Genomic DNA, 27,824 nt, shown 5'->3' with positions numbered 1-27,824 from the left:
TCTCATTCAGTTCCAATAATTAGAAAGGATCACTAAGCAGGATGCTGGGATTCTGGAGCAAAACACTGCCATCTACAACTGAGATTTATATACCTTTTGAGAAAGAGCTCCAGGCACATGACTGGGCCCTGGTTTGGATGAAATGCTTGACCATGAGGATTAAGTGACAATATAAGAACTTCCCATTATGAACTGGGTTCTGCCAAACCATGAAATCAGGTGCAGGCATCAGTAGTTCACTGTAATGGAAATGGTGACCAAGCTTGGTTTGCTGATGCATCAGCTTGGTAGGTGGGTGGAATACAGAAATGGACAGCAGCTGCATGACAGTCACATTCAGGGACAGCCTTGAAAGACAGTGAGAAACAAGGGAAAGCAAGGGGAAATCTTCCCAAGGAGCAGAGCTGCAAATGGTTATGGAAGGAGAGCAATATATAGGACACTACATATACATTCCTGAGCAGTGGTCAGTGGTCTAGCTGGCTAGTCTGAGGACTGAAAGAAAAAGGCCTGGAAGACTGGAGACAAGAAGGTCTGGGGTATGGGCATGTGGCTGGACATCTGGGAGTAGGCACAAAGTATGAAGACTTTTGTATCACATATGAGTACACACCAGAGAGCATCCCCCACCAAAAGGAACTGAAAACTAAGTAGATTAAATCAGTCACTTTGTCACTGGCACCGGCAGAGATGCAGGCCACACAGAGGCCCAAGAGCACGGACCCCCACAAACCAAAACTACTCTAGCTACTGCTGCTTCAGAATGTCTACTCTGCCAGCAAGAGGCCAATGCTCAGCCCAGATAAAGCACTATTCCTTGAGGAGCCCAAGCAGCCACTTGGGGGCAGATCAACTCCATCAGGCCCCTTGCATCCTGGCAGGGCCAGCAGTTCATCCTCATAGGGACAGAGAGCTATTCTGGGAATAGGTTTGCTTTTTCTTCCCACAGAACCTCAGCCAGCACCGATATCCAGATGCTCAGAGAGTACCTAATCCTCCGGCAGGGAATTGCATCCAGCAGAGCATCCAACCAGCACACCCACTTCACAGTGAAGTGAGTCAGGGAGCGGGTTCATAACATGAAGTCATATATACTTTTACTGGTCATGTATGCGCTACACCACCCAGAAGCTACCCACCTCAGAGAACACTGGGATGGCCCACTGAAGACACAACTGAAGCACTTGCTTCAATGACGTGAGGCAGAAATCTGTAAGACCTTGGTGCCATCCTTCAGGATCTAGTATTTGCACTACATCCAAGACCTTTATGTGGGGCTATGTCCCTAAGGAAGACTACATGGGTCTAGGAACCAAGAGGCAGGAGTGGCCACACTTACCATCACTTCCAGGACCCACTGAGGGACACTGTCCCTTGCATACCTGCAACTCTAAGTTCTGCAGAGTTGGAAGTGCTAGTTCCTGGAAGAGTCACACTCTTGCCAGAGCTACATTCTGTAGGTCCTAGTGCATTGAACCACAAGCGTCACCTGCCACCAGCGTACTTTGGACTTCTTATGTCTGAGGACCAGCAGACAAGAGTCACCAACTTGGCAGAGATAATTGAGCCTTAACAACAGGAGGTGGCAGGAAAGGGTAAAACATATGCAGAACCCAGAGCTTCTCAGACAAAGAACTGATTCCAAGCCTGAGACAGAAGACGTATAAAATGAGCCTGGGACATCTTGAAATTCCACAAAGCAACCACCAGGGTCATTACAAACAACTTGAGAGGCAATCTGAAGAGGCACCCAACTGCCAGGATGGGACAATAAAGATAATAAACGCAAAGGAATGAAACTCACCAGACACATGTTAAGTCTATGAGTTCATAACAATGTTTTTTAAAAAATAGCCACCTTCTGAGTATAACTGGGAACCATTCCAGTACTTATCTTAGAAGTTAATAAAAGGAAAGAATTAAGCACTTACCCTGCCCTTCCTATAAACTCTACTGAGAAATCAAATACATGAAGGGCAGCATCTCCTTATAAAATTATGCCACCTAATAAATGAAACAAAATGATAGATTAGAACATCCCTATGCTGCAAACCACCCCCCACCCCAGTGAATGACTTACAGGATGACAGCTGCTAACATTAAAAAAAAGTGAACACCAGACATGATGTGCCTCCTGATAAACAAATACACCACCACCTAAAGTCTCCTCAAAGGGATCAATCTAGAGGCAAATCAGGTCCCTGGATCTAGCTGCTGCATTATAGCAAATGCAGAGGACAAAGGAGCACATTGAACTGTACCACCAGCATGGAATTAACAAAATCAAGCCTGTGGGAAACTACAGATCATACATCCCAGGTTCTTCAAGAGACAAACTGTAAGGAAAAGAAAGGGGTAGAGAGAACCCTTTAGACTAAAAGGGACTTAATAGATGTACCAAGTTAAAAAGGAAACCAATTTGCCTACTATAGTGTGTAGGGATGTACACTTGGGTGATAAAACAATAAAGAAACTCAAGGAAATGGTTAATATAAAGGTCACAAAGTTGGAAAGAAGGAGAAGGCGGAGACTGGGAGGAGGAACAAGGAGGACTCTAGGAAGGCTGACTTAAGCTCTATTTTAGATCTGGTGGTGGTTACAAGGGTATTCACTCCTCAATAATTCACGGAGCTGCATGCTTGTTTATTCATCAGTCCCTGAAATCTCAGAGTCTGAGAAGCCCTGAATTAGAGCAGGTACAAAAGCTAAAGCAGACAGCACTTGAACTGAATGCACTTGATCTACCCAGGGCTGCTGGAGAGGCAGTTAACTCAAGTGTCCTTGAAATAGTGAACTACTAAACACACCTATTCTGTTAAATCACACATCATTCCAAAAAGGATTTGCATATTATAAAACAAAACACAGTAGAAAGTGAGGCATTCACAGCAGAATTAGCTGTGAGAAGGAGCAGACAGATAGATGGTCCCAAAAGAGCCTTAATTTCTAAAACATGGTTGACACTCACCTCAGCGTCTGCTGGAAGGGGTGTTTCTCCTGCACGGCTTCGCTGAGGCCGCCAGCACCCTCCATTAAAGCACATAACTAAGTGCTAAGTGCTGTGCCACCACCATACAGAACCATGACCGACTGGACAGCTGGACAAGTCAGATCCCTCAGCACATAAAGGGTCAGTTAACTCTAACTGGCATGAGCACTGGCTCCAGTAATCAGCACCTAAAAGCTGGAAGAAGATAAAGGAGAAGCTCTCCTAGGTTGCCTTAAAGAGATTCCTCCCCTTATTCCCTGAGACATAAGGCACTGCCCTGGGGTGAATCTGTTGTGTTGTCCGTGGTCTTTCAGGCCACACACTGCACTTGAAACACGCAGCTGCCATGCCTCAGCCCAGCAGTTGTGCTCTGACCACAGGTTTCCATGTCTCAGATCCCAGGAGGGCTCAAAGCAGCAGGACTCGTCTTTACAGGTGCAAGCATGTACTAGGAATGCCACACACAGGTGAGGTGACTCTGGTTCAGGTGGTCTTTTCTTCGGTCCACATCTGCTGAGCACTGGCAAAGTTTAAGTCTTTCCTTTCTCTCCTCTACTTTATGGATGTGGAACCTACAAATCTGCTCCCCTCTCGGTCTCAGACTTGACTCTAGCGCTAGACATCCCAGAGCGTCTCAATCTGGCTGGCTCCTTCATGTCTGCACACCTTTGCTCACGCTATTCTCACTACAAGCAACATCCACTCCTTCTGACAATTCCCCACCCTAAGCACAGCTCATTATGGTCAATACCTTCCCCGGTGTCATACTCCTCCACAGTGGCACTGGCCTCTGAGTTCCTTGAGGATGGGGTGGGGTGCGGGTATCTGGGTCTCAGTCTGGAACCAGGGCTTGATACAAAAGGGCAGTAACAACAACCAAGATTCATCTAGCACTTACTGCACACCTGACCCATGTGTGTAGTCAGCTAGCAATCACAACAATCCTTTGATGAAGGCATTACTATCATTCCCATTTTACAGATGGTGAGTAAATGGAGGTTCAGGAATTAGTATCTTGCTCTGGGTCACATTAGCAGTGCAGTGATTTAACTAAAGAACTTTTAGTTCCATAATCTGTCATCTTAACCACTGCCAATGAATTCACTTATTCCACAAATACTTAGTGCGTATCTACCTTGTGCCAATTGCTACTTTCTGAACAGACTGTGTCCTTCCCTCATAAATCTAACACTGAGAATTGGCAAATAATTAGTACAACGGTTGCAGGTGTTAGGAAGGAAAATAAAGTAGAATAAGGGAATAAAAGTGATTGATGGGACTTGGTATTTTAGAGTGCTCAGGGTGGGTGTCTCTGAGGACATCTGAGCAGAGACCTGAATCAAGGAAAGTAGTAGTTGTCAGTGGAAAACCTACAAGCTTGGAGTGAGACAGTTCTCCATGCAAACTACTTAGCAGATGTAGTGGCCTTGGGCAAGTAACTAAACTTCTCTGACATTCAATTTCCTTGCCTATAAACCAGTGATAATCTACATTTGTCTCACAGGGATGTAAGGAAAAGGGAGAAGTACGTGAGTAAAGCACCTGGCTTACGGTCATCTCTGGCCTAGGCCCACAACAGACATACATGCAGTGAGTTCTGTGCTGCCCTTCTTGCCCAGCCAGGAATCTCCCTTCCCGCCAGCTGCGTACCTCCCCAACTTCCAAAACACTGCAGACTCCTATGGCCCACTCACACCCCCTGCTGGCAGGATATTGCACTGCAGCTGTCCTCAGAGCCTCCAGGCCCTTTCCTAACCTCTTCAAAAAGCCTTACCTGGGCACTCACCGCCAGCCAGTCACCACGGATGAAGATGAATGAATGATCCTCTTGGACCCTCCAGGATCTCACAGCCCAAGGAGAGGGCCCAACATGAAAGCAGCAATAACCCAGAGAGGAGGTACCAGCATCTAAGCAACTACAGCAGCACAATAATAGAATGATTAACTGTGCCCACGGAGGATTAGGGAAGGCTTCCTAGTGGGTGACTCCTAAAGTGACCATGAACCATGAACAGGAAATAGGCAGCAGGGGATGCATTCCATCCAGGCAGGGAGAACATACAAGCAAAATCAGGGAAGCATAAAAGAGAACATTAATTGGTTTGAGGCCCTCTACCTGACCAAGCCACAGTTCTGAAACTTCCTGAAAAAGTGGTGTGGTTGAAGGAAGCTAGTTCTCAGGACCCTCATAAAGATCTACTACCTACCATCCTGGGAAAAACAAATCCTTCTCTCAAGAAAAAGCTTCTTTCCCCCCCTGAGAGAAGATAGGGTCTCATGTACCCTATGTTCCCACCCCTGGTTTTCCTTACCCTTCAAGAAATATCTCACCTTGTCTCTGTCAATTGACCACCTTTGCAACCTTGGCCAAGTCCCTTCCCCTCTGTGCCTCAGGCTCATCTTCTGTGGAGTGGGAAAATAACCCTTATCTGCATCCTTCTCAAATAGCCATTTGAGTTAAAAAACTAGGGAAAGCTCCTGGTGCTACAGCAGGAAGGACCCAGGAACCTCCAGGCCCTGAGAGGGCACCCTGGGCAGTTGAGGGAGGAGCCTAGGCAATGCAACGCCTCTCACACTGGTCTCTCACATGGACCAAACTGTATCCCCCACCACCCACTGCTCACAAACCCCCCATAAAAGTCAGGGATCCATGCAGTTTTGTTTCAGGTGTTTTATTAAGTGGGCCATATTGTAGCTGGTTTCTAGGTTGCAAAACAACATAAATTTAACAATAATAACATAGCCAGTTAGACTGTGACAAGCTTTTTCCTTCCTTAAAAAATAATAGAAAAAAGAAAAGAAAAAGATTTAAAACACACAATGGAGGGTTAAATAAATAAGAGGAAAAGAAAGAAAACGAAAACCTGTTAAAACATGCTTATGTTTACTTTCGTGCAGCTGTGTGCCAAGAGGAAACGTGATCTTCTGCACGACGGTGCATCCCGGCATGTCTCCGTTCCAAATAATACTGACAAAAAAAGAAAAGATGTGGGACTGACTCATCAGTGCTCACAGAGGCACTACTAAAAATCCCTTTGATTGGAGCTTGGGGCTTCCTGCTCAGCACACCTGTGTGTGGCCCGTGAAAGCCAAGTATCCATAACAATGTTAATATAGAAAACATTAGTTTAAAAACAACGTGGAATGGCCTCATGACCAGGCGCGGGTGAGGAAGCAGAGCTGCTCCGCCCACACGCCGCAGGCTCAGTCCGGGGAGGCCGCAGGCTCCCAGCATGCGGCCATGGCGAGGGAGGGCACCAGCTTCAAAATAAGCGGCACCAACCTCGTCTCCCTCTCCCTATCACCCTTTCACATGAAAGTGTGTAAAAAGCAAATCAGCAAATAAACTCTAAAATAGATTATTTATTCCAAAAATCCTCTACTTTTCTTTTTACAGTGAGTGTACATCTCCTATCTCCTGCATAACTTGCTTAAATCCCCTTGGGAAGAAGGGTCAGAGCTGCAGGGTGAGTCTCTCGCCGTCCTGCTGCTAGCTGGTGCTGGGAGGTCAGATGTCGATGCCCTTGACAAGGGACGTCTCCAGTGTGATGTTGAACTCCTGCAATGTCTGAAGCACGCGGATCAAGGAATTGACAAGTGTGTGGTCTTTGATCAGTGCCACATCCTCATACATGTGTGCGGTGATGGGGCAGTCGGCCAGCAGGGCAATCCAATGGTGTAGAAGGTGATCTCTGGTGGGAAGGGTCAGTCCCGGCGGATCAGAAGGGAAGGGGAAGGGAAATAGTTAGTACAAGATCAAGGGGGAAACTTGCTCCATCACTCCTTGAACAAAGTCTGAGGCTGGAAAAGTAGATAGCTACCCCAGCCCCTTCTCCCTCCCCCAACAGTGCCTGGCAAAGAGGCCTTACATGGTTTTAAAAGGCTCCTGCTAGGGACTAAGCCCCAGGAACACCAACCCAACTTGACCCAAGTTGACCCAGTAACCTGCCACCAGGTCCACACCTCCTCCCCTGCCTCCCCCTACTTCCCCCAGTTCCCTAAACCCCAGCCAGACACGAGGTCCAGTCAGCACCACCTCTTCCATCTCAACAGCCAATCTGTCCCAGAGCATCAGTCCTCCCCAGAGCTATCACCACCAGAACTAATCCTAAGCGCTCACATCCACATAGCACTTGGTATGTGCCAGACACTTTTTTTAGAGCTTTTAACCTTCATAACAACCCTATGATATGAGGTAGGTGCTATCAGTGTTATTATTACCCCCACTTTAGAGATGAAGAAATTGAGGTAGAGAGAGATTAAGTAGTTTGTCCAAGTTCATATGGCTAGTGAGTGGCTGATCTGAAAATATGAACCTAGTGAATCTGGTTCCAGAGTCTGTTTTTAACTACTATGCCTTCCTTGGCCCAAATGAACCACTGCCTTACATTTATTTGGCCTTCACACTCTCACTGACCCACAGGAACAGCCCCTAACAATCTTCCCACTCTGATGTATACCATCCATAGTATCAAACTCATATTATTTCAGTGCCCTGATTAAACAACTCTGTCCTGATATGGAAGGATTCTCTGCCCCAGCTCCCCAAGGCCCCTATCCTCCTTTCAACTGTTTCCTATGACTGCCCTTCCCACGTTAACTTGTTATTTCCTAACTCTACGTCTTTTGCTTTCTTTAGGACCTCTCTGCTAATTCTGTCTGCTTCAAACTCCCTCCCCACCTCTAAGCCTCAGATACCACCTCCTCCTTTCTCTGATATTTCTCCTCTATAGTTTCAGTGTAACTATGAATGTATGCTTCCTTTTGGGACTCTCACAACCTTCTGCCTTGAACCGTCTTTAATTTGGACATGTAAACTTTTAAACAGTAGGAACCATGTTTTATTCAGCTCATTCCCCCTGCCTTCCATAATGCTTGACACAGCCAAATGTTTGCTGAAGGAATGACTAGATAGACTCTGCTTCAAATCTCACCAGTGGGATGGTTTTATTCCTCCCTATCAAAATGGGCTGCCACCCAGTTACACACACTCTCATCCCCACACATATGCTTCATATGGGAAATTCAGGGCCTCCAAGGAATCCCCTGCCCAGAGGCCTCCAGTCATTAGCCGCTCCCCACCCCACCCCGCACGCTAGGCCCCCGGCACCACCTCCGAGGCTTGGGGCCACGCAGCTGCAGTACCTGGCTCCCAAGCACACCAGCATCTGAAACTTGCCGTCCTTGCCTATGTTCCGGGGAGTGTTATTGATTGCAGTGACAAAGCGGCAGAAGTTCCGGGCCCTCGTGTGCCAGTTTTCCTCAGGGACAAGTTCGTTCTGCTCCAAAGTCTCATAATAGGTTTGTGCTTTTTCTGTGAAGAGCAGAAAAGCTTCCCAGTGACAAAGACTCTCAAAACCAACTTATCCCTGACTATCCTGCAGGCAAGTCCCATGTCCCATGGGTCTCTCCATGTTGATGCAGGTAACTTAATGTAACATGAATGTTCTGACATTGCTGGTCACATGTCAAAATATAAGGTCCCTATTCTTAGGTTTTAAATTTCCTTACGTGGTCCTTGATATAAAGGTGGTCTTTTGCTTGTCTGAAGTTTAAAAGAAGAAAAAGAAAGAAAAACACTCTTGAGGGAAAAGGTTCTTGCATGAAAATTCTCCAAGTGGGTACATCACAGGGGTTGGGTTCCAAATACTATCAACTGGCCTTTTGAGTCTACAAGGAAAAAGTGTGAGGACTTGTTTCTAAGCCTTCAAGAAAAGCCAGAACAAACAAAACTAGATCTAATTTGAGAGTCACCTGGTTTGGCTTCTGCACCTCAGACCCCAGTAGTCAGCACCCACAGTGTGTGGGTGAGTCCCCATGTCTCTGCATACTTTTCCCACCCTCACACCCTGGCTCAACTCACCCAGGAAATCCCAAATGAAGACATTTTTGAAGAGCCGGGGAGATTTAAATCCATGCTGGAAAGCCTGTTCCAGGGCCGAGACAAGGCCACATTCACCACAGAGCAACAGCGTCAGACTGCCTCGCTATGTAAAGAAATAAGAGAATGCCAGGCTTGCCTCAGCCAAGCTGCCTCCCCACCACTGCTTCCCCGAAACCAGAGTCCACAGCTGGGAGGGCAGCAAAAGCCTGGCTGGGACCTTGTCTGTCTCCCCAGCACCTGGCAGGCACAGTGAGGAGCACAGAGCAGCTGCCAGTGCGTAGCTGCTGAACAGATGGATGGATTTGGGTCCCCACGACAGGGGCAAAGCCAGAGTGACAATTGTTCAGGGAGATCCAGGAAAATCCAGAAGAAGACAGGAAAATACACTGCTCATTAGGGGCCCAAGGGACTCTACTGGGTCATTAGTGTGTAAGGAAACAGGGTAACCCGAAGTTGGCAGAGACCCCGAGGCACACACTCTAGACTCCGGGTTGTCCACACTACGTGGGCCTGGAAAAAGATTATTCTCTCTTGTTCAATATAAAGCCCTGGGTTGAAGGGCAGAAAGGCTCACCTCTTTCTCAGGCTTATGGAAGTGCTTCACGATGCCATTGACTGCCTCCCCGATGGACTCCTGGATCTGCCCGGTGTTCAGCTCTGATAAAAATCAAGCGGACATCCCTAACCAATCTCAGAGGCTAACAATGCCTAGTTGACTGAGCACAAGACTGAGGACATAGGAAGGGCACATGAGAGAGGCAGGATAGCCTGGACTGGACCCTAGGAAGAGTGGCTCTTGCCCATTCAACTTTGTTGAGGTAGCCCTTCCTAAAATCTTTGGGAAAAGCAAAAGCTTTTCAGAGTTACCTCAGAATTCCATCTCTAAAAGAGGCAGGGAAAGTTTATTTTCCATTTTACCCTGGAACTTCTGGCAACCAAAAGAGGGCCAAGACTTGGCTGTGAGGCCAAGAACAAGGAAGGAGAAGGCCAGAAGGTAGACCTCTCACTCTCTAGAATCATATATAAATAGTACAGAGGACCTAGGCCAGGCTGCAGAAGCCTCTAAGGGGTGTGACACCCCCCCCGACACACACACACACACACACACACACACACACACACACATATTCATGAGAGGAGGGTGACAGATACCAAGGCAGCTACACAGGCTGGGGTATGGACTCACACATCAGGGTCCCAGACATCTGTCCACATTCCCCACCTGGGGGGCATGAGGGCCCAGCCCCTCCTCCCACTTACTGGGCTTGTTGTTGGGTGAGATGGTAACGAGCCTCCGGATGACGCTGGGGGACTGCTGCAGGGGTGGGGTCCGGCACGGCCTCTCGTCCACCTCAGGCTGAGATGTGAGCAACTCCCCAACCAGGACCCGCTCCAAGCTCCCGTCATCTATGCCCTTCCCCAACCACCGACCACATGGGAACCTAAAGGTCAAGCAATGGCCTGTCAGAGCTGCCAGCTCCTCCCCTTGCTGCTCAGCAAAAGCCATCTTTTGAGCCAATCCCTGGAGACAGGCTCAGAAACCAGGCTGGGGTTCCTCAAGGCCCTGCTCATCTGCCCCACTGTGCATCATTGGGGAAGACACCTGAATGATGGGTGGCCTAGAATCTATGTACACTAACATCGGATGTCTTAGCCTGGAAAACCCTCCTTCTGTTTCTTTTCAGGTGCATGAGGCAGAGCCAAACAGGAAGTACCACAGTCTACCATGACCTAAAGGATCTCCTTGGGAACTCCACATACCCAGGCATCAAACCCAGCCCCTGGTATACCTTACCCCACGATCTCAAGGCACAGGTGAGGGAACACTTACTTGTAGGTATGTCCTGTGATCTCATTCCTGACCATCACATACTCCACCAGCCATTTAGCATATAACCCAGAGTTATCATGGCCTATCTGTACCGTCGTGAGCTTTCCCAAGTTCTGGCACTGTGAAAGAACAGCCAAAAAAAGAAGGCAGGTAGGTCAAGAAGTTAAGAGAACAGAGAGGCACTACTCAGAGGTACAGATCTGACTGGCTGCCTGCAACCTGGTCCCTTGGTATCTACAGGGACGAGCATATGACTCCCCTACCACCAAGGCTGGGGGTCTGGCACTCTCGCTGATGGGGAATGATTAAGAAAGAAGATGCTACTACCCAAAGGAAGAAAAGGGCCTACACGCAGAAGGGTCTGGAAGTGGGACAGTAGTCTGAGATTCAGAAGTCTCTGTGACTTCTGAACATGACAAGGGCAGGGAGTTATGCAAATCCAGACAGAGAAGTGCCTTCGAGTCAGAGACCACTTAGACAGGGCAGGCTCCCCCATTCTTGGGTCAACCCTTGGCTTTGTCCTCTGATCATCCCAGGACAGGTCAACTGTGCTAACACATTAGCATTATAAAAGCAAGACCACCATAAAACCCTGCAGAAAGCCTCCATAAGCATTGTTGCTGACTCAGATCCCCAAGAGCCTGGGGTTGTGATCCCTGGATAACACATACCTCGAAGGTCATCTCTAACACGTTCCTGGGAATCTGCAGGATCTGTGTCTCACCCAGTTCTCCCGAAATGCAGATCCATGGGTTGGCGGTGAACATGGAGCCCCCCAGCTTCTTGCTCGGTACAATCAAGATATGGTACGGGATCACTGTTTGGGGGAAGCCACAAAGGCATTGAGGGGGATCAGGAATCCCTCCACACCTGAAAGGGCCCTGACTTGCCTGCCCAGTTGTGCTGGCATGGTTGGAGCCCCTGTTGTACCGGCCTGAGCAGAGCCAGGAGCAGCAGATCCCAGGACCTAGTCTCTGGCAGGCTTAGAGTATCAGCTAATCCTACACGCAGTCTCGCTCCTCTCAGGGTTACCACACATAGTCAAAGATCCAAGCCCATCTGCAGACTCGGAGGCTAAGTGAATTTGTTCATCAAATAATATCACCAACTCTGTGTTGTATTGAATTGCTTTTCAGAGCACTTTTCAATCTATCATCTTGTGAACTCTAATAACAATCTCCAGAGAGGTCCTATAATGTTCTTTCTGAGGTACTGACAGGGAAATAGTTTCCTGTGAGTCTCCTAAGTTCCAGTCCAGTACTGCTTCTCCTGCAGGCTACAACACTCCTCTCTGAGAGGGAGGATGGGTGTCATACAGAAACAAGAGTCCATGCTGCTGAGGCTGCTGAGTCACGGGCAAAACAACTAGCCATGGGGCAAAGTCAGAGACTAACCCCTAAGGAAAAGAGCATCCTGGTACCAAAGGAAGATGAGGCTCCAAAAGCCTTCCTTGGACCATGCTGAACCCTCCTTCCTCACTCTGCAAATAGGGAGACAGGCCCACAGAAGGGGTCAACTCTGCTCACAGAAACCTAATGAGTTAGGGCAGACCAGAGCCTGAACCCAAATCTCCCACTGCAACCTGGAGTTGTTACTTCAGGAAGAGTAGTTTTTCCCTGTGTGCTGGTCTAAAACCTTCTACGATGCTGTATCACTCTGAGCGCAAAACAAAAGGGAGATTTCTTTACAGGTGTGCAAAGAGGGCAGTGAACTTCACCACGCCCTCCAAGTCCACTCCACCTTCATCGCCTTAGGCCCCCAGAGCAGTGCCTAGGACAACAGTGACAACTTGATGGCCAAAAAGACTGAGCTCCCCAGTTCAGAACAAGAACAAGAAGCTTCAGAGAAAAAACAACCTCCACAGACAGCAAATGTACCTCTCTCCTACAGAAACAAAAGGCAAATTGAAAGTACAAGTGACAATCTTCTTTCTTTAAAAAAAGGGACAGTGCGCTAGCAGGCTCATGAAGATTGGCATTGTGAAGGCTAGTGGGGAACACAGGGCTACTCACGGATAGTTGTGAAGACATTGGTGAAGCAAAAGTAATCGACGGCATTGAAAGAGAGGAGGTGATAGAGGAACTGCTCCTTCTCGTCGTCACAGCGCAGGAAGGCATAGCGCTTGTACAACTTTCTGTCAGAGAGGAGGCAATACATCAGTCCCCCGGCCAAAAGGAGGGGAAAAAGGCTAGAATTACTCAGTTCTGGAAGGAGACAGCTAAGGGAAGAATAAGATGTCAAGCTTCAAGTTTTTTAGAGCCACCTAAAAAAGGAACAAAGCCAGCTACTCCATCTAAATGAGGGCTACAGGGCAAGTGGCTGAAACCAAAGTAGAAACATCAAAACCAAACTCTACCTGTGTCCAAGGATTGACATTACTACAATGCAGTGTCAGAAGTCACAGGGTCTCCTTTCCTCAACTGGGGGCTGGAATTGTCACCCTTCAGGGATGGCACAGGCCCTCTCAGGCTTCTAGCTAGGGGCATCACCTCAGTGGGCGTTGTAGGAGTAACAATGGCAGGAGGTCTGTGATCACCAGTCGTTACCAGGGCAGCCTCAGACCCTCCAGCAGACCTCAGACCCATGAGTCCAAACACTGCTGTGAGTGTGAATGTAAGCCCAAACAGCCTGAGTCCACAAAGGGAATGATCCAGACCACAGGGAAAGAAGAGTTGCATACATCATGTCCTTCCCCTCTTTTCAAACTTCCTCCCATCCCCATCCCCATCCCCACCCCCTCTTACTCATTTCAAAGGCCAGCTCCTTTGCTTGGCATTACAGACCCTCTGCAACAGCAAGGATACCTTCCCCAAACAGAGGCGACATGAAGAGCCAAGTGCACAGGCCTTCAGCACAGAGAAACAAAGAAGGTAACTGTCCTGGTTGCCAAGACTGCAATCACTGTGGCCAAAGAGATGTGGATTCAGTAAATCTGTGAAGTTTTACCTATAAGGCACACCCAAGAGATTCATTTGCCAACCATGGCCTACACTATGTGCAGGTGCCACCTATCCTCAAATACAACCCAGGTGAATACATCAGGTAAAGGCCGTGGTATAAGACTGCCCGTAATGAGTTGCCAAATGAAAGGCTCTCTGGGAATTTGAAGAGCCATAAGCTTCAATGGTCCTAGAGGAAGAGAGGCCTAAAGGACAACATGGATTTAGACAGATGTTGCAGAAGAAAGAGGATGAGGAATGGAAACCAGTTTGGCTGGAATTGAGGGCTCAGGGAGATGACCAGTTAGCAATGACAGGCCTCTTCAATTGAAGAAAGGCCCTAAATAGTCAGGCTAAAGAGTTTGCAACTTACCCTAAAAGTACTGGGTTTCTGCAATTTACCCTAGAAGTAAAGGGAAAGCCACAACTGGTTTCAGAAAATTTAAATTTAGTGCATCTGATGAGTTTAAAGGGCCCAAGAATGAAACTAAGACAGTAGCACTAGACAAGAAGAGAGGTGGAGACAGAGGCAAAGGACCTGAAATGTGCACATAGAAGGTAAAGCAAAGCAAGGAGTCAAACTGGACCCCAATTTCAAACTAGGTAGGGAGGAATAGGGACGTTCAGGGAGAAGAGTGGTGATAAAAACAAAACATTAGAGAGAAAGGTAGTTATGGTGAATAATTCTGTGAAGATTGCTTTTGTTCTCGGTGAGCTAAAGGTAAGAAATCTGGATGGAAATAAATGCAGGAGTGGAGCTCAGAAGAAAAGTCAAAGCTACAGGGTCAGATGTGGAAGTCACACGACCGGAAACAGAAGTCATGAGAATGTGTGAAATCACTAAGTGAGAGAGAAAGCGTGAAAAGAACATGTGTGCATGCAGAGAACTGAGGACTGTGGAAGCCAACATCCTGGAAAGGGCAGGAAGAGAAAGAGAACAGGATAGTATAAGGCCACAGCAGCCACGCAAAGTGAGTTTCAGGGTAGAGGGGCTACTACACAGTATTAGTCACTGCATGAGGTCAAGGAGAAACAGTGTAAGCTCAGTATACAAGAGCTAACTTTCTCCCCTAGACCCTGCAGCCCCCTTACCCTGCCTCGACCTAACTCCCTTCTCCAAGCTGCAAACAGTTTTGGAGGCTACCTGGAAATCCCAGAGACTCAGGAACATTCTATCAAGAAATACTCTCCAAGGCTGTCCTCCTCCTCCTGTCTGTGCAGCTATGCATACATTTTATGTGCCCAGGTGAATACCTACTAGGTGCGGGGCAACATGCTCATTCGTGCCCTCAAAGAAAGGAAATTGTAATAAGCAGCAAGCAACTAGACAATGACAACACAGTGGTGAGGAAGGTCTGAATAAATACTGCGACAAATGCTATGGGTGCCTAGGGGAAGGACAAACCAAGTCTTTGACATGTCTAGACAAACTCTAGCAATTTAGCACCTGGCATCCTGAGAAGCATGAGTGGTGTGCTGTGGCTGGAGCTTCAGGCAGACTGAAGAGAAAGGTAAGAGAGAGCAGAATGAAGGAATAAGTAGGTTTTGATGAAGGGCCCCTTTTTTCCTCCCTTCTACCCCACCCAAAATGCAATCTGTGGCAGCAAAACTCATTTTCCACTCACTGGAGTAGCACTGGGGCCAAAATATAAGGAGGAAAGTTTCCAATACTGAGTAAATTCTGAGCTTACCTCCTTTTAAAGGGGCTACAGTTTAAAGAAAGCAAAACTAGCCTCCTGACCAAGGTCTGTGTGCCGTTTGCTGCTGCCTGGGCCTTTTGTCTCATACATACCCAGACCTATCCACTGTACCGGACTTCACAAAATTCTTTGTGCTTGACCTGCTTTCAGATGCCTCCCTGTCCTCCTGCTGGTGACACCCACACTGGCCAGCAAGAAACACTCCTGCCCTAACCTGCTACAATAGCAATTTTTTTTTTCTTAACCATACACAACTGTCCCTTAGAATCTGGTGTACAAACACTTCCCTTCCAAACTCCAGGCTTCCATGTTCACTTGTTCTCCCAAACTCCAAATTTTATTCCTAAGCCCTCCTGTCCCTCTAGGAAATCGAATTTAAGTGCTTTAAGAATTGCTGTTTCACAACCTCTCAAAGTGAGCTCTCTAACCTCTGAAGGGTTTAAACCTACTTCTTGCTGTGGTTTACATACACAGTAAACAATCTAAATCATTACATTTTCACTTTGAATAAAAACAGATTCTGCAGGTTTACTCATCTGTCTACACAAAATTTCCCCAAGGCCCACTCCTCTGCTTTATCATCCTTGAGGAAGTCAAATAATAAAGGACACCATGAAAAGATGCCTAAGGAAATGCTAAACAAAAATGCCCAACAGGCTTGCCAGTGAAGAAAGAGCCAAACATAGACAGGAAAAGTGGAAAGTTTGTGGTCCAAGAGGCAGAGAAGGGGGGACAGTCTTCCTTCCCACTCCTCTGGTAGGTAGGGTACAAAACAAATAAAAAGAAAATCAAATGCAGAGAAAGGAACTGTAGGTTGAATGGCCCCTGGGAGTGTGAGAACAATGAGTGTGAGAACCTGGGAATCTTTCCTCTTCCTCTTTCTAGGTGGAAAGTATGGAGGGAGGGAGCCTACAAGGGCCACTGGAAAGCCCTTAAGCTCTATGGAGACTCCGACAGGGTCCAGACAGGAAGAACAAGGACTGAGTTATTTTGGGCCCACCCCGGCCTCAGAAAAGAACAAGAGATAAGGGTTATCTTAGAAGTTTCCTTTTCTTTCCCTAATCCTTTCTTCCCCAGGACAGGAAAGGGACCAAGAAAATGCCCTGTGCCTAAGAGGTATACAAGTCACCCACATGCAGTCAGGAGAGGGGAGCCCCAAAACTCTGAGGTATTCAATAAGGACCCCAATCTTCTCACTACCTCTTTAAGAAAGATATTTGGGGACAGGCAGATTGAGAAGATAGGAAATACAAACATAGCAGAATTTTTCTTCTATAGTTAAAGAGGGAGAAGAGGAAATATTACAAGATCTTCATATGCAATTTGAGTTTAGCTGAACACAGCAGAAATGAAATAGTGAATATTTTCCCTCCTAACACAAGGGTTTCCAAACCCTCCCCACCATTCCTGGGAGCCTGGTTCTACTCCAGGTGGAATGGCCTTACTTGGTGAGTTCATGATCTGAGAGAAGCTGCTTCAGGTGTCTGGAAAGTAACTTTTTTTCCATGGATAGTCGCACCCATGCTCTGGCCTTTCCCACATCAGTCTTGATTTCCCCGATGTTCTGGATGTGCCTGAAGGGAGAATGGGAAAAAGGAGGTGGGGAGTGGGGGAGAAGAGGAACTCACTACCAATACCTCCCCCTGTAAAGCCAAACAGGCCTCGTGAAACAATCCGATCCCATCCTGGTCAGAGTCCATCTCTCTTATTCTCTAAATCCTGGGCTTTGCAAAAAGGCTCATCACAATTTGCAGGGGGCAGAGGGATGACAATACAGCTCTCAAAAAATCAGGCTAACCCTGGAGCCCTGTGATACTCTGGTATAATTCTCCAAAAATGTCAAGAAACTCAACTGCTCGTGCAGCTCTATAACTACATCATGAAGCACAAGACCAATGGCGAGTCTTCCTGGTTAACGGAGCTGCCACAGAAGCCCAAGTCCCCTGGACTCTGCTGTTGAAAGTAGACACTTAAGGAGCAACTGAAAACGGGCTCTTAGTGGCTTAGTATATATGAATCCAGACTGACCTCATATCCTGAATGAGGGAGATTCTCAGGGGAGACATGACTGAGCTGGCATCAGACTTCCTCCGTTCTGAATCAAGAAGTATTCCTAGAACAAAAAAGCTGGTCATGTCCAAAGAGAGATCTAAATATCCAAAGAGCTGACTACCCAAATTTGAACAAGGAATAGCTGGTTACTTTGGTAACATGTAGCGATTCATGAATATTTATGAAGTACTTAGTAGGTATCAAATGTTATGCTTTTATACATATCATCTCATTTAATCCTCTAACAACTAGATAGCCAAGGAAGGTATCACAGAATAGGGAACTGAAACTCAGAGAAGTTAAATGCTTTGCCCTAGTTACCAAGTGGCAAAGTCAGGACTGGAGGGAACACAAATCTTCTGGCTTCTAATCCAGCATGTTCTTATGTATCCACAGAAGCAGTATTTTCATTTGGAGCTATTCATGTCCTATTCTTGCCTCAAACTGGGCTACAGAAGAGCCAAGGGAATGTGTAAAGAACATGTCCCAGAATGCTGCAATACAAGCATACCTCATTTTCACTTTATTGTGCCTCACAGATACTGCACTTTTTTTTTTTTTTTTTTTAAACAAATTGAAGATCTATGGCAACTCGGTGTCAAGCAGTCTACTGGCATCATTTTCCTAACAGCATTTCCTCACTTCAGGTCTTTGTATCACATTTTGGCAATTCTCACAATATTTCAGAATTTTTATTATTATTATATTTGGCTTTTTTAGAAGATTTATTTGAGAGAGTGCGTGCACATGAGCATGTGCTCAAGTGCAGGGGAGAGGCAGAGGGAGAGGGAGAAGAAATCCCAAGCAGACTGCGCTGAGTGAGTGCAGAGCCCAAAATAGGGCTCAATCTCATGACCCAAGAGATCACAACCTGAGCCAAAACAAAGAGCTAGAGGCTTAACTGACTGGACCACCCAGGTACCTCCATTATTACTATATTTCTTGTAGTGATCCATGATCCATGATTAGGACTTGCTGATAGCTCAGATGATGGCTAGCATTTTTTAGCTATAAAGTATTTTTTAATCAATGTATAAATATTTTTTTAGACATAACACTATACATTTAACAGACTATAGTATAGTATAAATATAACTTTTTTATGCAGTGGGAAACCAAATAATTCACCAGACTCACTTTATTGTGATATTCACTTTTTTGTGGTAGTCTAGAACCAAACCCATGATAGCTCTGAGGTATGCCAATGTATTTATATCCTTATGTCTGGTCCAATAGTTATAACTTAGTATCTTTACCATTTAGCTGTTGACAATTTTTGGCTATCGTCTATCCCTCAGCAGTAACTTCTATAGCCTTCCTGAGAAGACTTTTTGTTCTAATATCCAGAAAATGGACCAAAAAACTCATCAGGCTACTTACAGAGCTCTTACACCTGGTTTTCAGCCAAATATTTTCCCCACGTTCAGCGCTAATTGAGGTTAATTCTTTCTCCTCGAGGAGAAAGAAACATTGAATTCGCGCCTATGTCTTCACTTCCATTTGAACTGATCTTCACCATTAGGATAAGAACATCCAAGAAAACAAACTTCCTGGCAGAGAGAGGAAAATGAAGGATGGTACAAAGGGGAGAAGCTGCCAAGAAGTATAGGAAGGAGGGGAACTGTCCTGGAAGGGACACTGCAGAAGGAATACCAGACCAGGAGACAAGAGGCCTGGCTCTTAATCTGGCCTCTTCCATGAACACAGTATGTGATCTTGAATAAATTCAATTCCTCTCTGGATCCCAGTTTCCTCCTCACTCTGATATCTTTATTAAATTAGAAATGGAAAAGAAAGGGCAGCTGGGTGGCTCAGTTGGTTAAGCATTTGCCTTCGGCTCAGGGTCATGATCCCAGGGTTCTGGGATCTCTCTCTCTCTGTCACATAAATAAATAAAATCTTAAAAAAAAAAAAAAAAAAAAAGTAAAAGAAGTATTAAGAGATCATTCACATTCACACCAGACCTTGACTCTGAGGAGTTCCAAGGTAGGACACAAGCTCTCTTAATAGATAGATCATCTCAATGCCCATCTCTGAGGTATAAAACAAAAAACTCTGAAGACAACCTGCTCCAAACATAAGACACCAGTACCACACAAATTGATTAAAAACCTAAAATCATTTTAAGACTGTCCTCTTGCTGATATAAATCTTCTATCCCACTGATCAAAAGGCACAGAAACAGAGATGCCTGACTGGCTCAGTCAACAGAGCACACAACTCTCAATCTTGGGGTCATGAGTTCAAGCCCCATGTTGGGCATAGAATTTTCTTTAAAAAGTGGCGGGGGGGGGGTGTGAAGAAACACATAATGAAAGCAAACCCCATGGATTTAGCACACTGTGTGGTTCAGAGAGACGAGGAGCTTAAAATTTTAAAAAGGAAACATTCTACAGCAAAGGTTTCAATGACCTAGAATAGTCTACTGCAGATGATTACTCCAGTGGGGGATAGGAAAGCAGGTGCAGGGGGTTCTCCCCAGTGGGGCAGAAACCATCTTACCTGAGGTACTGAGGCTTCCTGATGTGAGTTTTCTCTGCCGGTTTTCCTGATAATGTAACAGATGGGACCACAAGGCTGATTTCCCCTGGAACCAACACAAGGGAGAAACACCTATCAGTTTAGATTTCAGAGGCCAAGGCACCCAGTGAACAGAGTCATAGATACTTTTAACATATAGACATGGGCTTTTACTAAAAAGTGTCTGTACTATTATTTCCTTATATCGATGTACACCCAGATGAAGTGTATACAAATATATCAACCTACTAAAATGTAGGAGAAATATAAAGAAGAATAGAAAGGAAAAGAAAAGAGAAACGTCCACCACTTCAAACAGGACATGGCCAAAAAGAGTCTATGAATAGACCAGTGGATAAGAAAGAAAAAAAGCAAACAACCTATCAACTTCTGCTTTGGTTAAAGGCCAGCCTGGGTAGAGCATGATGACTTCTGTACAGAGAAGCTAATATCTAATCTGCAAGACCCTATGATAGCTCCTGAATTTCCTAAAACATCGAAAGGCATTATTGCCCTTAGCTCAGGCTGAGGAGAATAAGCTGTCATTAAGATGAGGATTTACTATTGAAGGTAAAAATGAAGAAGCCTGCAGGAAGGTACGCCAGGAAGGTACACTGGCATTTAACTATAGTTAATATACAGAACCTTAACATTTGGAAATGTAAGAGCTGCAGTTTAAACTATCTGAGACATATAGTAATTTGTCATTTTACCAAGGCACAAGTCTGATTAACATTTGCAAGCCTGATGTAAGGGAGCCATTTGCCTAGGTGGTGAATGAGCCCAGCTGGCCACCCAGCCATTGCTTTGTCTCTTTCTAGTCATCCTGCAGTACACGGTGCCCCTTGTTATGTGATAAAAACTTTATTTTAGATTCATGGTAAATGCTTCTATATAGCTGATATAATGTAAACATAGTATTATGGTTTTTTAGTAGCAGGATTTATTGTAATAATTTTATAAATGACTTTAGTTCTATATTTCAGAGAAGTGATAGTAATAATAATGAGGAAGCTACCATCTCCTGAGACTTGCTACAAACTAAGCACTATGTTATATGTTCAAAATATAATACTTTATTTAATGCTCTCAATTATTCTACAGGATAGGTACCTCTATGCTCATTCTCTTTAGAAAAGAGCAAACTGAGCATTAGAAAGATTAACCTGTAAAAGATCACACAGATAGTAAATAGAGTGTTGGGATTCAAGCTTCAATCTAATGTCAGAACAACTGCTCCCAATTATATTATATAGACTGCCTGGAAGAGATCATTTAACTTATGAAGTTATATATTCTGAAATAAAATTTTATGCTCTCAGATGAATGTGAGGATTTAAGGTTTCAAGATTTGTCCCTTGAGGAGCTGATAATCTATTTTGTTTCTATTCATTTGATAGATTTTGGGGGGGGGGGACCAAGCATTTGAAAGGAAGAAAAAATCCTCACCTATAGATTAGTAAGCTGTTAACATAAACTTGCAGTATGTTTGGATATCCTATAAGATTTAACCAACTTAAAAAAAAAAAAAGAAAAAAGAAAGATCGGTGCCTGGGTGGCTCAGTCAGTTAAGTATCTGCCTTTGGCTTAGGTCATGATCCCAGTGTTCTGGGATTGAGCCCTGTATCAGGCTCCCTGTGGGGAGTCTGCTTCTCCCTTCACTCATCACCCCCACTTGTGTTCTCACTCTGCTCTTTCCCTATCTCTCAAATAAATAAATACATCTTAAAAAAAAAAAAAAAAGGATTTAACGAGCTTAAAACAAAACCCAATAATCATAATGGTATTAAAAACACACACAAGTTAAAACTAGAAAAGACTATTTTATTCATTGAAAAACCAAGTATTTTTTAAAAATTATGTTCAACAATATCAACAAGACTTACAACTTCTATACACTAACTGGTATATTGATATAATATATGTGAAAGACAACACAAGAGCTTAAAACATTCACACTCTTTGATTTAGTAATTCAACTTCCAGAAATCTGTCCATCCCTCTACCAAAACAGAGTAGGCTCCTTAAAGGGCAGGGACTTTAGCTTATTCATCACTGTAGCCCCAGAATCTAGGAAGACTGGGAAGGCAGCCTCCCTTAATAGACCTGTGTGCCTGTGACATACACTAAGTATAGCCAGTCACCAGAGAGCCCTCACATGCAACACTGCTGAAGAGCCAAAGGCTAGAGCAGCACCAGCCCGCCATGCCAGAAGGGATGGTCTGGTTCACAGTCATTTTACTGGAGCGAGAGCAAAGGCAGGAGTGAGAGTGCAGCAGCTGGGCTGAGGCTCAGTGATAGAGCACTGGGGTCTTTCTAGTTCAGGAGATACGAATAATTCTTCTTCCTCTTTTGCACAGAGGCTGATTGAGACTGCAAGGTTCAATTTAGCCTAACTACCCATTTAGGGTATTATATAGGGAGATCAAGATACAGATAGCACTGGATTCTCTAAGGATGTCATACACAGGTGAGAAACCACCCATTTTCACTTACCCAAAGGGCAGCAGTTACAAAACCAGTATGAAAATCAAACCTCACCTCTTAGCATTAGAAGAATATACTGGAGAAGGATGCCCATCTCCTTGAAAAATGTCATTGAAAACCCAGACAGTTGTGAGCAGTCACGGCCAATAACAAAGTTTAGGAAGCTAGCAGCAAAAACTGCTGCTTGGGTTCTCTCTACTTTTGAATAGATTAAAATAGGTAGTTGATCAATAAGGTACCCTCAGAAAAAGGCAGTAAGATCACGCTCAGAGTGAATTTGGTCACAATCTGGGTGATCGCAGGATCATACATAATGCATGATGGAGACCAGGTAACCAGGTTATAGAACTTATGGACTGGAACATAACCAGAGAATGTCTCACCAGAAGAAAGGTGTTCTACACACACGCTAGCAAAGTAAAGGTCTAAGGAGAACACGCAGTAGAAACGCAACATGGATAGTCACCATCTGCAGCTGAACATGTATGGGTCCCCGAGGGAATAAGCGCCCTGCCAGAAAGCACATACCCTTGCTTCCCTCTGGTGACAATGTCAGTGCTTCACTTTTAGTGCTCCAAATGCAGGATTCAGGACAAAATGGGACCTCAGTTGAAAAGTCCCCATTATTTTGTATTAGTTTCTCACTAAACAAGTAGCCTTTATCTATCCAAACTGAAGGGGGAATCAAATGGGCTCCAAAAAATATTTCTCATGCTATGGGAATTTTTTAAGAATATGGCTGCAAAGCCTCAGAGAACAGGTTTAGAACATGTGATGATATAGTATTATTTCTTAAAATGCAGGAGAAGGCTAACTCTCTAGAAATTTTATGGCAAACATCAAAGGCGGGGGGTGTATATTTTGCCGAAACGCTAAAGAGCTCAACTATAAACTATAGCTCAACTATAAACTATAAAAGCTCAACTTAAAGAAAAATGATTAAATAATTACGTATATATTCTACTCACTTGTTATACAGAAAAGGAAAGAAACAAATTCTTCATGTAGAGCCTAGCATAATAGCCATAATATGTTACATTCCTACCACATGCCAGGTATTTATATTTATTATATCTAATTATCATAACCCTCAAAGGTAGATTGGATTAATTCCAGGGGTATGGATAAAGAAAATGAGATTCAAAAATCACAAGTTACTGGAAGTCATCCAGCAGAGCTAGGATTCAAATCCCAGTCTTTCTGACTCCGAAGTCAGATCCATAGTTTTAGCTCTTCAACACTTACTACGGTATCACCTAAAAATTAGGTCAGGACATGGAAAAAATTATTATTAGGTAAAAAAAGCAAGTTATGGGCGCCTGGGTGGCTCAGAGGGTTAAACCTCTGCCTTCGGCTCAGGTCATGATCTCAGGGTCCTGGGATCTGGCCCAGTGTTGGGCTCTCTGCTCAGCAGGGAGCCTGCTTCCCCACCCCCACCCCCACCCCTGCCGCCTACCTGTGATCTCTCTCTCTGGGTCAAATAAATAAATCTTTAAAAAAAAAAAAAAAAAGCAAGTTACAAAACATTACATATAGTTATGATCCCATCTGGATTTTTAAAATGTTTTACTGAACTATAATTCACATTACCATAAAATCCACACTTACAAAGTATACGATTATCTGTTACCAAAAAAAAAAAAAAAAAAGAAAAAAAAAAGGGTGCCTGGGTGGCTCAGCTGGTTAAGCAACTGCCTTCAGCTCAGGTCATGATCCTGGAGTCTGGGGATGGAGTCCCGCATTGGGCTCCCTGACTGGCAGGGAATCTGCTTCTCCTGCTGACTCTCCCCCCTCACATGTTCTCTCTTTCTCTTTCTCTAAAATAAATAAATAAAATCTTAAAACAACAACAAAATCTGGTTTTTAGTACGTTCACAGATTTGTATAACCATCACCACTACCTAATCTTATAACGCTGTCATCACCCAAAAAGAAACATCATACCCATTATCCGTCACTCCCTATTCTTTCTTCCCGCCCGTCTGACATCCCCTAATCTGCTTTCTATGGATTTGCCTATTCTGGGCATTTTATATACATGGGATCATACAGTATGTGGTCTTTTGTGACTGGCTTCTTTCACTTAGTATGTTGAACCATGTATCATCCCTCAGTCCTTTTACTGCTTAACTATATTCATTCCACTGTATAGATACAACACATTTACTTTATCTATTCATCAACTGATAGACATCTGGGTTGTTCTATTTCTGGCCTACTAGGAATAATGCTATGAACATTTGTGTAAGTATTTTTATACAGACACATTTCCATTTATCTTGAGTAAGTAGCTCAAAGTGGACTCACTGTGTCATGCAACAACATGCTTAACATTGTTGTTAAATGTTAAATTGTTTTGTTAAATGTTAAAGTGGCTGCACCATTTTACATTCCCACCAGCAAAGTGTGAAGGTTCTAATTTCTCCAGATGCTCACTAAACTTATTACTGTCTTTTTTATTTTAGTTATCTTAGTGGATGTAAAAAGTTTCTCATTGTGGTTGGATTTTTAAATATCCACAGTATGTGGGTACGATGTGCACAGAAAAATGTTTTGGAAAAAAAAAAGAAAGAAAGAAAAAATGTTTTGAAGGACAGATATGGTAGACAATCTCTATACCCATGACAATGGCACTCCAGAAGGGCAGACAGAGATCTTGGTCTGTTTTGTTCACTAAGGTACCTCAAGTGCCTTCAACAACAATGCCTGGCACACTGTCAGCCCTCGATAAATACTTGCTGGATACTTACATGTATTTTCTATTTTATCCATATTAAAACCATTTTTTTCAAAAAGTTTACTTTAGAGAGCAAGAGAAAACATAAGTGGGGAAGGGCAGAGGGAGAGAATCTCAAGCAGACTCCCTGCTGAGTGCAGAGCCCACTGCAGGGCTCGATCTCTATGAGATCTCTTAGGGCACGACCCACGACCTATTTTTAACTTTTTAAGAGTTGGTCTCTTAACCAACTGCACCACCCAGATGCCCCTAAAACTGCTTTTGAAAAGATTTCAAGTTCTCTTCAAATTTAAAAATGTATAAAAGTAGGGGTGCCTGGGTGGCTCAGTTGGTTAAGTGACTCCTTCGGCTCTGGTCATGATCCTAGAGCCCCAGGATCAAGTCCCACATCAGGCTTCCAACTCAGTGGGGAGTCTGCTTCTCCTTCTGACTCTCCTTGCTCTCATGCTCTCTTTCTCATTCTCTCTCTCTCAAACAAATAAAATCTTTTAAAAAATGCATAAAAGTAAAAGTTGTCCATCTTGACTAGCTATTCCAGAGTATTCTGAAATAAAGAAATTCTGTTATCAAGCAGCAAAAATCAAACTTACTCAATTTCCTGCAGTCCCTTCTCAAATCCTTAGACAGTTAAGCTATCTGTATATAAAAGAAATATTAATTACAGAGCTTTTCCCACTAGGAATGTACCATTAGTAAAGGACCTGTAGAGTACATTTGGTACTTATGAGCTCTCACCCCACATGGCATGCACCATTTTTCAAAGCCAGGCAGCTGGAAGAGTGTGGGAAAGCTAGAAGTGAAAGGAGAAAGAGATTTTGCTCAGCAGGGAGAGTCTACACAATCCTTACCTGCTTTACTTGTAGCCCATGACTCCAGATCCTCTCTAGGAGGTCACAAAGGCTGGCAATCAAGGTGTTCTCCTCCACCCCTGTGATGTTCACCTCCCCGTGCCCTAGTTCCACAGCCTCTCGGCCCATCTTCTCCACCAGCATCCTCTTGGTCTACAAGAAATCAGTCAGTAGGATTAGATAACCATGGTGAGCAGGATCACATTCAACTACAGAGGGCTGTGGTGACCCACACACTACATCTGCTGGGCTGGGAAGGACAAAATGAGTGAGACCAAGAGACATTAAATGTATTTATCCCCCAGTTACAAAGATAAGAACACAGCAATCACTGTATGACCCTGGGCAAGTGATGCCATCACTCTGGATTAATTTTTTGCATTTACGAGATGAAAAGAGTTGAATAAAACCCTTTGGTCACATCAGTTTCGACATTCTCTGTTTCTCAATGTTTAACTGATCTTACCAAACAAACCTGCAAACATTTAAGGCTAGAAATATATCTAAAGTACCTGTCAAGGGGATCAAAATTAAGGACAAATAATTTGGTTTTTTTTTCTTTCTTTCAAGATTTTATTTAAATTCAAGTTAGTTCACATATAGTATTAGTTTCAGGGGTAGAATTTAGTGATTCATCAGTTGCATATAATACCCAGTACTCATTACCTCAAGTGCCCTCCTTAATGCCTATCACCCAACTACCCCAAATCTACCCACCTCCCCTCCAGCAATCCTCAGTTTGTTCCCTATAATTAAGAGTGTCTTATGGTTTGCCTCCCCCTCTGTCTTTATCTTATTTTTCCTTCCTTTCCTCTATATTCGTTTTGTTTCTTAAATTCCACATACAAGTGAAATCATGTATTTATCTCTTTTTGACTTATTTCACTTAGCAAATACCCTCTAGTTCCATCCGTGTTGTCATAAATGGCTCAGTAATATTCCGCTGTACATATATACACATCTTTTTAAAAAATATTTTATTTTTTTGTCAGAGAGATAAAGAGAGCATAAGCAGAGGGAGAAGCAGGCTCCCTGTTGAGCAAGAAGCTCAATATGGGACTCATCTCAGGCCCTTGGGACCATGACCTGAGCCAAAGGCAGACACTTAACTGACTGAGCCACCCAGACATCCCTATACCACATCTTCTTTATCCATTCATCAGTGGATGGACATCTGGGCTTTTTCCATAATTTGGGGTGCATCTGCCCCTTCAAATTAGCATTTTTGTATCCTATGGATAAATACCCAGTAGTACTATTGCTGGGTCATACAGTAGTTCTATTTTTAACTTTTTAAGGAACCTCCATACTGTTTTCCACAGTGGCTATACCAGCTTGCATACCCACCCACAATGTAGGAGGGTTCCCCTTTCTCTGCATCCTCACCAACATCTGTTGTTTCCCAAGTCTTTACTTTTAGTCATTCTGACCAGCGGGAAGGGGTATCTCAATGTGGTTTTGATTTCTATTTCCCTGACCGGGAGTGATGTTGAACATTTTTTCATGTGCCTCTTAGCCATTTGTATGTCTTCTTTGGAGAAATGTCTGTTCATGTCTTCTGCCCATTTCTTTTTTTTTTTTTAAGATTTTATTTATTTGACAGATAGAGATCACAAGTATGCAGAGAGGCAGGCAGAGAGAGAGAGGAGGAAGCAGGCTCCCTGCTGAGCAGAGAGCCCAATGTAGGGCTCGATCCCAGGACCCTGAGATCATGATCTGAGCTGAAGTCAGAGGCTTAACCCACTTGAGCCACCCAGGCGCCCCTTCTGCCTATTTTTTTTTTTTTTTTGGAAGATCTTATTTATTTATTTGACAGACAGAGATCACAAGCAGGCAG

The 27,824-nt window shown here is 44.4% G+C and overlaps 1 protein-coding gene across 5 annotated transcripts in view; it reads right to left on the bottom strand.

The window, feature by feature from the left end:
• Nucleotides 1–5,645: 5,645 nt before the first annotated feature.
• LOC111159360 (DENN domain containing 5A) overlaps nucleotides 5,646–27,824 on the bottom strand; it is a 100,900-nt gene continuing 78,721 nt past the window's right edge. For 2 of the 5 annotated variants that reach the window (XM_022521762.1, XM_022521763.1), the window contains 12 exons: nucleotides 25,988–26,140; nucleotides 19,898–19,982; nucleotides 17,372–17,456; nucleotides 16,789–16,917; nucleotides 12,717–12,838; nucleotides 11,376–11,521; nucleotides 10,705–10,823; nucleotides 10,134–10,315; nucleotides 9,448–9,530; nucleotides 8,853–8,976; nucleotides 8,135–8,303; nucleotides 5,646–6,681 (listed from right to left, as the gene is read on the bottom strand). In XM_022521762.1, the coding sequence (XP_022377470.1) occupies nucleotides 6,498–6,681; nucleotides 8,135–8,303; nucleotides 8,853–8,976; nucleotides 9,448–9,530; nucleotides 10,134–10,315; nucleotides 10,705–10,823; nucleotides 11,376–11,521; nucleotides 12,717–12,838; nucleotides 16,789–16,917; nucleotides 17,372–17,456; nucleotides 19,898–19,982; nucleotides 25,988–26,140 (1,581 nt within the window). In that variant the 3' untranslated portion in view covers nucleotides 5,646–6,497. The remainder of the gene's footprint in view (nucleotides 6,682–8,134; nucleotides 8,304–8,852; nucleotides 8,977–9,447; nucleotides 9,531–10,133; nucleotides 10,316–10,704; nucleotides 10,824–11,375; nucleotides 11,522–12,716; nucleotides 12,839–16,788; nucleotides 16,918–17,371; nucleotides 17,457–19,897; nucleotides 19,983–25,987; nucleotides 26,141–27,824) is intronic. The other 3 variants (XM_022521765.1, XM_022521766.1, XM_022521764.1) reach the window with 3 other exon arrangements.

This window comes from Enhydra lutris, unplaced genomic scaffold, assembly GCF_002288905.1.
Source record: "Enhydra lutris kenyoni isolate GAN:26980312 unplaced genomic scaffold, ASM228890v2 scaffoldscaffold68, whole genome shotgun sequence".
Classification (NCBI taxonomy): Eukaryota; Metazoa; Chordata; class Mammalia; order Carnivora; family Mustelidae; genus Enhydra; species Enhydra lutris.
This window is presented reverse-complemented; position numbering and strand designations above follow the sequence as displayed.